General features: G+C 42.2%; 1 protein-coding gene across 1 annotated transcript; it reads left to right on the top strand.

Annotated features, from left to right (window-relative positions):
- Positions 1-1,986: 1,986 nt before the first annotated feature.
- MSRB2 (methionine sulfoxide reductase B2) lies at positions 1,987-10,607 on the top strand. Its single transcript, XM_062494326.1, has 5 exons — positions 1,987-2,098; positions 3,062-3,168; positions 4,139-4,215; positions 8,202-8,349; positions 10,494-10,607. The coding sequence occupies exons 1-5, from the start codon at positions 1,987-1,989 to the stop codon at positions 10,599-10,601; spliced, it is 552 nt and encodes a 183-aa protein (XP_062350310.1). The 3' UTR covers positions 10,602-10,607.
- The last annotated feature ends 203 nt before the right edge of the window (positions 10,608-10,810 follow it).

Raw genomic sequence — 10,810 nt, 5'->3', positions numbered from 1 at the left:
CTTTCTACAGTTGAACTGGAGACAGAGGCCAGGAGTGACACCATCACCTTCTACCACTTTCCAGCCCTAAGCCACTTGCCAGAACTGGGGAGGTGTCAGATTGGGTGTCTCCTCACCAAAGGCTCCCTAACATGTTCTAACTCCCTCCTAAACCATGGCTAAATTACTGATATGAGATGCCACAGGGGAAAGCTAAAAAGTGTTTGGGAAGATCATAGGATTATCACTTCCCAAAATGGTTGAACATGGAAAAATATTGTCCCTCTGCCCTATAGCATGAATGCTGCCTTCTGCCAACAGCAAAGTGGGGTGGCAACACCCTCTCCTCCCTGCCAGCAACACTGGCAGGAATCACAGTCCTGAGGACTCAAAGGCATCACACTCAACGATTTTTTATCTCTGGCTTTGCTCCACTATGTCTTATTACACAGGACAAAGCCATAAATCAGCTGTGTGCCCTGCTTCCCCCGTGCCACTGCAGACAGTGAATGTACCATGTAGGAGCCTTGCTGATATCCATCTTTGGTGCAATTCTCTGTGGATCCAAGCAGAGGCAACGATTATAGCCATGGTACTGATCACATGCTGTGCTGGATGTCCTCAGCTGCCATGGAACTCACTGTCTCAGGCATAAGGATGGTTCAATACAAATGTGTATATACAGGACTGATCACACAAGATTTTTTAGCTTTGATTTTAGAATTAGGCTAGAAGAATTAGACTAAAAGAAAGTACATTTGTATTAAGCATCATTATTAGCTTTGTTATCCAATGTAATCAAAACACTTCCTTCCACATCCTTCTGAAATCATGAACTAATTCCAAATCAGAAATGTAACTATTGGAAGTAAAGCAGACAGTAGCATTAAGGCTTAACCTGGAAAACTAACTTGTGTTTAGGTCTAACTTTTAAGAACAGGCTGCCAAACTAACACACGTGTCCTATTACGGGTATATTTATAGGCCAAGCCATGGCAGCTGTGTCTGCAAATCACCCCACGGAAACAGGAAACCATCAGATGGCACAGCCCCTTTGCCATTCCTCCATCAATGGAAGAGCAATAACTGCAACACCAAGCCAGCAAGAGGACAGCAAGAGCACTTTTACATGCAAATACCAGACCTGTTCTCCTTAAAAACAACCTAGAATGGCTGCAAGCAAATGTCTCAACAGGATTTTGTGCTGTTTATGGCTGCAGCGGGTGCTCATTTTTAAGCTGATGTTATAAATACATATTATAAAATTGGTTTTTCGCAAATATTAAGATGAATGCTATTGTATAACGTTAAAATAACTTTGCTGTAAATATATTGTTTTTATTTCTGCTATTAACAAAACTTAGACATAGTAGTGGCATAGCTGATATATAGTTATGCTTGTAATTGAGCTGCCTGTTTGGTTGGGATAACATCCAGTGAACATATGATGAAGACCCTGCTACTGATATGCCAAGTATCAGCACCTGCCATCTGAAGAAAGTATGGACCAAGGCCCAGACTGTAGGTGATAATGAGAATGGTCTAAAACCGCAGCCAGGAAGAATACATACTCTAAAAAGGCGGGCCTGTGCTAAGTAGTTCCTGAGATATGTAAGTAAACTTGTTTGTAGATGAGTTTGAATATGCATAATGGTTTATGAATACCCAACAGGCTGATGTAATAGCAAAGGTGTTTGAAAGGTGACTCCAAGGATAGTAGATGTGCTCTTGGCTTAATGCCAAGCACCCGGCCGTTAACTCTTTGCTTTATTATCTTTGTCTCCTATTGTCTGTTATTAAACTTTTTTAATTTTATCAGAAGAGCGAACCTCGTTTTTCACACTGGTCTCTTTGCCTCTCGGTAAGAAGTGTTTGAAACCTTTACCTGCAAATGCTGCATCATCATTTAAGCGGGTATTCTTCTCATTCGTTTATGAGGTCTGACTCCTTCGGTGGAACGCAGGGATTACACACGGCCGGCGTTTTCCCCGGTCCCGCCCCGCCGCTATGGCGGCTCGTCCGCTGGGGAAGATGCTCGGGAGGATGCTCGGGAGCCGCCGCCTGCTCCTCCTGCTGCGCTCCCCGCTGCCGAGCGCCCGCGCTGCGCACAGAGGCACAGGTACCCCCGCCTGGGCGTGGGGAGGGGGAAAAGGCATCCCCGTGCTCGCCGTCTTCTGGCCGCTTAGGAAGGGCTGCGTTAGCATGCTGTAGGTTTTTATCTTGAACTGGCAGGCTAAACCCTAGGGGTTTTGAATAAACTATCATTTTCATATTCATTTCCCCTGCCCTCCACCCCGCCTCCCCCCCACCCGCCCCCGAGTCTCACCTCTACCTTGCAAGAGATGAATGCAGGCAAGTGTTCATTCCTCAGGATTGTTTTCCAAGGATCCCGTGCTGATAGGCCGGGAGGTAGTTTCCCACCTCAGACTTTTTGATTAGGAAGGTATTAAGCTATTTTACTCGCTGTTTTTCAGCCAGTCTATTAACTTTTCACTGATCCCCTATCACCATAAGTGTGGTGTGTACAGACTCACAGGGTATGTTGCTGGAGGTTTGGACCATGATAGGCGACTTCTGCTCTGCTGTTGTGTGTCCTGCCCTTAACTATGGCTCCATTTCCCTTGGGCTATGGGTATTGCTTTCTTCCAGTCCTTCTTAGCACCACTCTTCACTGGGGCCTGTAGAAGCTGCCAGTGTTCCACAGCCCACAGATGAACATTACTTCTGGTTTCTGAGGGTTTCCAAGAGGTTTGCCAAACCTTTTAGTGATACCCAGGGATGAAGAAGGAGCACCAGCAGACCAGCAGTTATCCTGAGCCAGGGCAGAGGGCTGCACTGGGAGTGGGTGGTGCCTTGGGTCAAAGGTGCCCATTTCCTTTACAGACCTTCCCAAGTGATTTGCTGGAACTTCTCTCTGGATGTAGCACACCAACTGCAAAGTCCTGTGCTTGCCCCCTGCTCATGTCCCTGAACTACCCTCTGTGCTTTTGCATAGAAACTTTAGGGGAACTGAGATGATGATGGAAAACATCAATGGAATCTAAGTTATCTTACTAAATTATCTTTCTATATCTAATTAAAGACACAGGCCCCCTCACTAAACAAGCTGAAGCGGCTGCTGGTACAGACTGGAAAAAAAAATTGACTCCAGAGCAATTCTATGTTACACAAGAAAAAGGAACTGAACCGGTGAGCAAAAGTGCTAATGCTGTCCAAGGGTGAGCCATCTCCTCTGCCTGCTGGGCACAGAAATCCTGCCCTGGGAAGCTGTCACCACTCGCTTTCTTCACAGAGTTTCCCCTACCTTCCTGTGGATGAAAGCTAGACTCAACATACGGAACAGGGTGGATTTTGTTCTGATCCAGACTGTTTTGCAGATGAAAAAAACATTCTACATTCTTTTCATATTTTATTGTTTTTTGGTTTTTTTTCTGGGATGCTTTGCTGCCAGAACAACTGTTTGTGTGGTGAGAGTAGAGGCCCCTCCAGAGGACAAGGGAGATCATATTTTTATCCTGCAGTCTCCTTTTTATGACCATATGTAGATTAGCCACGGAAATGTTAAACATAGCACTCCCTCCCTTCAAGAGATGCGTTCTCCCTCAGGTGCCAGATCATCCACCCGCATGTCCCCACATTTCCTCCTTCTGTGAAGGAAGCCATGTAGCATTGTGGGTGGAATGCTGATTGTCCCTAGCCCAGAGCCAGGGCTTCTGCACACGTGGAACATATATCAAGTGAACTGTGCTCAAGTCCATACCTGTAAAATAAGGATTCCAGCACCAGACCATGCAGGAAGAAGGAGAGTCCCTTTGTAAAGCCACTTGAAAGTAGTGGCAGTCCATAGCAGAGCCGTGGCCTTTGGGATCCTTCACATTTCACCAGTTTCTTGGAGGTCACGACTCCATCCTTGGTACCTGGATGATTTATGCATCTGACTGGTCTCAAAGTTTGTGGGGGTAGGGGGTAGTCTTCACTACTAATCCAAAGGCATCCTCCCCTTCATTTCTTCGGGCTGCTAATGTTTGTTCTTCAAAGCCCCCCTGTGAAGCCTTCTTTTTCTCCTGTTTTGAATCTGATTCCTACATGCTTCTTCCAGATGGTGAGCTTTTAAAGACCTGCATTATTAACTTCTCTTTTTTCCTTCCTATTTTAAAAGCCATTCAGTGGGATCTATCTGAACAACACGGAATCAGGAATATACTGCTGCGTGTGCTGCAATGCCCCCCTCTTCAGGTAACATCCTCTAGATTTCACAGCATCTCTAACATGTATTAATCGTGGCAGGAAGGGCAACGTCTTTTCATGAATAGCATGGGAAGCGTTGGTCAGAGGAACAATCCCTTGGTGCCCAAGTGCTGTGTGTAAGTCTTCCAGGATGCCTGTGATGACACAGATGCGTGGTATGCCTTTTCCTTGAGCTGATGAGGATTGCCAGTGGCCAGCACTCAGCTGTCATGCTGTGGTCTGCCTGTTTCTCCTGACACACTTCTTTTTTGGTTGATAATAATTCTCTGCTTAAGAGGTCCTTAAGCCACAAGTTGCTGCAAAATACATTTATTTATGCATGACTATCACTGTGTTTGCTCTGTTCTTGTGCTCCTCCATACTCATCTTCTGTCACTCATGCTGCTGAGTTGGAGAGACCTTGGTCTGCCTTTGTCTGCTGTTGTGATGTTCTTATTGCTGGGTCACTCACACTGCAGCTGAGACCATCTCTTCATCCCCATCCCCTCCTTGTTCCCTAAATTAAATTCCACTATTCTTGCCTTTTTGGTTACATCTACTTTTTAAAGCCTGGCTGCAAGTGATTGCACAGTTAACCTCTGTGCTCTTTACAATACTATATATTTTGCAACTTCATTAATGTCTAAGTAAAAGGAAATAGAGTGCCTTGGAGTAGGATGTGCAGAGGGTGTTCTGTTCTCTGTAACTGAACCAGGAAAGACAGTTTCTCATATGTTTGGTCTAGAAAATAGCTCTTATTTATTCCCAACTGGGAATTGAATGAAATGTGGCCGATTTAAAGGATAAATCACAGATCAGAACTTCAAATGGGACACTAAGGATCAAGAGATCTGGACAGTAAGAAAGGAGGGGAAAATGTAATGGATGTATTGAAAATAAACCTGAACTAAGCAATTAAATTGTAATAGGGTATGATTAGTTTTCCTTTGGCCAAGTGCAGAAAACTACTGTTATGCAAACATGCATTTGCTTAAATGTATAATTTTCTGTAGAGGTTTGCTAATCAACCGAAGTTTCAACAAACACTTCTAAATAAATCCATTTCTGATGTAAGCTCAGCATTAAAAAATACTCTGAAGATAAATACAAAACCTGAATACACCTCTGTAAAATTCAGTTAAATTAGAAAAAAAAATTGTAAATTATTAAGCTGTGGAAGAGTTCCTTCCATTCCTTCAGATTTTCCTTCAATTTCAGTGTCTTTTATATTAGACAATTGGTATTGACAGGCCAGCATGAAGAGAGACAAACCCTGGAGGGAATTGCTTCTGTGAAACTAGTAACAAAACAGCAATATAACCAGTCAGGCTGTCCTTTGCACTATCCAGCTCTCAGAGAATATAAATATTTTTCTTTGTAGCAGAAGATAATGCTAAGCCTGACAGACAAAAAAAGGCCAAACTTAGAGGGGGGGAAAAAAAAGTCTTGTAAGTAAATTGAAAACTATTAAACATGAAAAGTTGTCTGAAAATATCTTCTCCATGGAGATATTATGCTATGGAGAACACAAGTAATAAGGGGGAGAAATGGTATTGGATAAGAGATTCATTTATCATATTTATTTCCTAGTCCATTAAAAATGGTCTTTTCTTTTTTTTTTTTTTTCTCAAATGCATTAGATAATTAGCTACAGGTAAACATGAAGTATTTCTTCCTTTCTATGAAACATGTGTGTATACATTTATACCAGAATTTATTACCTTCTGCTACCAAATATACATTTGAAAGGGTTGGAAATACATGGAACAAACCCCTAACCTTTATAGATAGCAAATTGTGGTGCTTTAATGAAGCCTCAAACCTTTATCCAACCATAGCCTACAGCTGAGATTCATACAGCAAAAAGCACTTTTTAGAATTATCTGGATTCCATCCAAGACAACTGAAATAGGGATCAAAGTAAATTACATGTGCTGGAGGAATGGTGTGTCGAGGTCTAATCTAATGCATATGTTTAGGGAAAGTCCATTTATCCATAAATTAAGTGGTGAAATACTTCAAAGGACAAATATGATCTTGAACAGCAATATTTTTGGGTACTAAAATGTTTCTATTAGGGAATCTAAATGACATTACTGTTAATAAAACCACACAGAGACCATTTCTGTTGAGAGCTAGTTTAACAGCTCAAAAGATGGTTCCTTTAGCAGTGGAAAACATCTACAATAAACTTAAGTAGTGTGAGCAACATGTAAGGGACAGAGTCAGTCAGGGTCAGATGCAAAACCTACACAGTGTTAAAGACCTTCCTTGACTCTGTGGGTTTTCAAAGAGGATCATTGTATCTATGTGTGAATAAACATAAGGATTCCTGTGTCAAAAAACAAAGAGTTTTGATAAAAAAGAAACAGAACTGATGTATGTCAGCGAAGTCAGAAGTCATGTAGGGAAATGTGTCCCCCAGGTCATTCTTGGAACTCCGTGGCTGGTAGGGACAGTGCTCGTGTGGTTTTATGGCAGGGAAAGCAGAGAACCTTCTTTGGCTGGAAAGAAAGAGGCCTGGAGCCCTAAGGACCTTAATGTACAAACACAGATTCTGCAAACTGCATGTGCTTTGGAGCAGGCTGCTCCTGTGCTGTGTCCTATTTCTCTTCAGTTTAAGGAGAGGAGTGGGGGGAGAGCATTTCTCATGGCTTTTTGTGCATTGATGTAAAAAAGTAAGCAACAGCCCACACAAAAACTAGCCTTTGGTCATTCTGTGCTAGCAAATCCTCTTTTATTTCCACAGCTGCATTACTCAACTACAGCCCTGTAGAAATTATTATAGAAATGCTGATTCATGTGCTCTTCTTTGGGTTGGATTTTTCAAGCTTTTTGTCCAGTTTGTTTGCCTTATATTTTTCAAAGGCACTGCAATTAAGATTTTCAGATTTGTCTTCACTGTGTGAATAACCCACCGAAATATACGTGATATATATTACATACTTTGATTTAAATTCTGTCCTAACTAACGTTTCAATCCCCTTGATCAAGAGCTGCTGATGGTGCTGATGTCTCCATCCACCACTAGATGCCAGTAAGAGCACTGGGTTTGTGAAACTGGGAAAAAAAACATGAGGAAATGGTTGTGGTGAATCTCCAGACCACTTATCTGAGAAGTATGTGAACCTATCTTCATTTCTTGTTCTAACTCATGCTAGGTCCCTCTTTGATAAAGGGGAAGGTTCATATTGCTGTCAAAGCTTGCAGAGTTTTAAACAGGAGAGATTATCTTATTTCTGTACCAAATCCCTAAAATATCTTTTGATCATATTTGCCAATGTGCTCTAGGTTTTAATATGCAGCTTAACAGTGTTGGTAACCCTGGATATTAACAGGAGGCACCCACAAAACTGACAGTCTTTTGTGCTATTTCTTATGGCTGTGATTATCTCTTGGGAAAAGTAGATCTTTGTGCTGTGAGAATTTGTCATTAGTTGATTGATGGTTTGAGCAAAGCTCTGTTTGATTTTCCAAACCAGTTTGGTGGCTGACTGCAAGACAAATCTCTATCATCATCAGGCATGAGCCTGGTCTGGTGGGCCAGCCCAGACTTTGTCTATTCTTTGTTTCTTCTTGTAAACTCTTCTCTGAGATTGCTGGATTGGAGCAGACTTCAAACTGCAACTCTCTAGGTGTAATTTAGCTAAACACTATAGCATAATGTTAGTATAACATAACGTTAGTATAGCATAGTTGTCAGAAAAAAAAAAAAAAACTTTTCTAAGCTTTGTGAAATAACAACCTGCCATTGAAATAGAAACAGTGAAGCAAAATCTCCTATTGTGAGCTGATTGAGAATTCCCTTTGGAAAACAGTTTCCAGCACGGTTTGATTCCAGTGAGTAAACTTCTACTGTGCCAAATATTATTAATATTGGTACAACAGAGGAATGAGGGAGAAAGCCAATGTTCTTAACAGAAGCAGACTCTTTTGTAACATCTCTGTTTATTAATTAAGATCTGTTTATTAACAAGATCTGGTTTCCACAATAGCTCAGAGAAGAAGTACAATTCTGGGACTGGATGGCCATCTTTTTCTGAGGCTTATGGTACTTGTGGAAAAGATGAAAGTAATACCAATATCACAAGACGACCAGATAATTCACTGGGGTCAACTAGAACTGAAGTTGTCTGCAAACAGGTATGTTTATTTTGGAGATGATACACAAAGACACAAAACTTCACGGAAAGTTTTCTTTGTGGTCATGAATGAATCTACCTAAATACAGCAGTGAGAATTACAGTATCACTGGAGCCATTCTTTCTCAGTCTGGAGTGAAGAAAAGTATGTGACTGGGGAAGCCAATTGTGTATATATAGCCAAATGCTGGAGTTTGGACAGGAAATTTACTCAAGGTATGATGCAAGGTGTGACAAGAGATGGTAAAAGAAACTCTGAGATAGGGTCCATGCATTTGGCCCATCACAGGGACAGTTCTTCCTCATTCAGTCTTGCTAAATATTTTTTGTAAGTGTTCTTAAAATACGTGGAGATTGAGACACCAGCCATTGAAGCCATTTGCAGCCATTCCTATTTGCCCTGCAGGGTGGTGGCTGTGCCCAACATCTCCGCAGCTATTTTGTGTGGATTCTCTTGTTTCAAAGAAGCCTTGTCTTTGTTTTTTCTAGCTATTTTGGCTCCCTCAGTTATCTCTTTTCTAGACTAGAAAGGTTCAGTTCCTTCAACTGTTCCTTTTTATGCAGTGCTTTTTAGTGTGCTCATCATCCTGTTGCTCTGGTTTTTATTCTTCCCAATTGACCCTTTTCCTTCTTGTAGTAGAGATCAAAGTGGGACATAGCACTGCAACTGGCCCCAGCCTGCAGCAGGGGTTAGAGGGTGTTCAGGTGTGTTAGAAATGGTGTTCCTGTCCTTTACCTTTCCGCAGACCATAATACATAATCTGTAATGTTAATTACAGGGACCCGCTATGTTCTTTTTCTAAAGAACTGCCACTCTTAACCATTTCTTCCCGACGCTGAATCTATTTCTTACTTTTGTTAAGGTGTAAAAGTATGCAATTGTATTTAATTAATTGCATCTTGGATTTGTTTTTCTTTTTATGTCTCTGTGTGTCTGTTTTTGTAAACTGTTAAGATTGTTAATCCTGTCCTTCAGTGTGCTTGCAGCAGGCTTAGGTACATCTACAAACGTAACAAGAATTTGCTGCAGTCCATTATCTTGGAAGAGTTCACATTTACATCCATATGCAGCAAGTGCCTTCAAGAACCCCAGCTGAAGATCTTCCAATTTTATAATGTCACTGATATCTATACTGTGTCTAATTTTTTCACGTCAGTAATTTGAGAGGGGAATCCTCAGTTGATCTGTTAGAATGACTTACAGTAACTTATTAATTAATTAACTTGAAATTTTCATGAAATATTGAGATGTCTAGATACTCTCATTTATTTCCTATACTTTCTGGCATTAATACCTTTTGACTTTCTCTTCTGGGATCTGCTTGTCTAGGGGCAGATACTTGCCCACTGACAAGATGTGATTCCTTGTCACTCCCTGGGACTCTCCCACTCACACAACTCTACAGTGATTTAATCATTAATTTTTTTTTAATTCAGGATACCACAGTAGGTACCAACATAATGTTGGTCCATAATTCCAATGGTAATAATGCAATTGTAATGGTGTCTGGTCACCAGCAATGTTCCCCAGGGCTCAGTGCTGGGACCAGCTGTGTTTAACATCTTTATCCACGATCCACGTGCGGGGATCAAGGACACCCTCAGTGAGTTTGCACACACTGAGACACACTGAGTTGGGTGGCAGTGTTGATCTGCTGGAGGGCAGGAAGGCTCTGCAGGGGGATCTGGACAGGCTGCATTGATGGGGAGAGGCCGGAGGTCTGAGGTTCAACAAGGCCAAGTGCCTGTGCCTGCTCCTGCCCTTGGGTCACAACAACCCCTGCAGTGCTACAGGCTGGGGCAGAGTGCCTGGAAAGATGCAAGCTGGAAAAGGTCCCGGGGGTGCTGCTCAACAGCAGCTGAACAGGAGCCAGCGAGTGCCCAGGTGGCCAAGAGGCCAATGGCATCCTGGCCTGGATCAGGGGTGACCTTATCACTCTCTACAACATCCTGAAAGGAGGGTGCAGCCAGGTGGGGAATTGGCCTCTTCTTCCACGCAACCAGCAACAGGACGAGAGGACATGGCCTCAGGACGAGAGGACATGGCCTCAGTCAAGGATGGGCTCTAAGAGGTCTTTTCCAACTTAAATGATTCTGTCATTCTGCAGCAATACAATAATAAAATGGTAATAATTTCTGTTGCAGTGTGATGCCCATCTAGGCCATGTGTTTGATGATGGACCCACACCTTCTGGACAGAGGTTCTGTATCAACAGTGTCTCATTAAACTTCAAACCAGGCTCTGGTCAGTGAGGAGTGGCTTTGCAGAACATTCTTTCTCTGCTCGTACAGCATGCTTGTGAAGACCTCTCATGCTTTTAATATATAACTCAAATTTTAGTATTTGTGCTGTATAGCTTTGCTTTCCAGCTCTTAACATTGTTGATAAAATGCATATTTTTGTTGTAACACTTTGGCAGTCTGTCTTTCCATGGTTAGTGTGGCGTGTTGATCTGCTTTTT

This window comes from Cinclus cinclus, chromosome 1, assembly GCF_963662255.1.
Source record: "Cinclus cinclus chromosome 1, bCinCin1.1, whole genome shotgun sequence".
Taxonomy (NCBI): Eukaryota; Metazoa; Chordata; class Aves; order Passeriformes; family Cinclidae; genus Cinclus; species Cinclus cinclus.
This window is presented reverse-complemented; position numbering and strand designations above follow the sequence as displayed.

Coding starts and splice junctions, on each gene's coding strand:
- MSRB2 (XM_062494326.1), top strand. CDS start 1,987: ATGGCGGCTCGTCCGCTGGGGAAGATGCTCGGGAGGATGCTCGGGAGC. Junction 3,169..4,138: donor AAGAAAAAGGAACTGAACCG/GTGAGCAAAAGT, acceptor CTATTTTAAAAG/CCATTCAGTGGGATCTATCT. Junction 4,216..8,201: donor TGCAATGCCCCCCTCTTCAG/GTAACATCCTCT, acceptor TTTCCACAATAG/CTCAGAGAAGAAGTACAATT.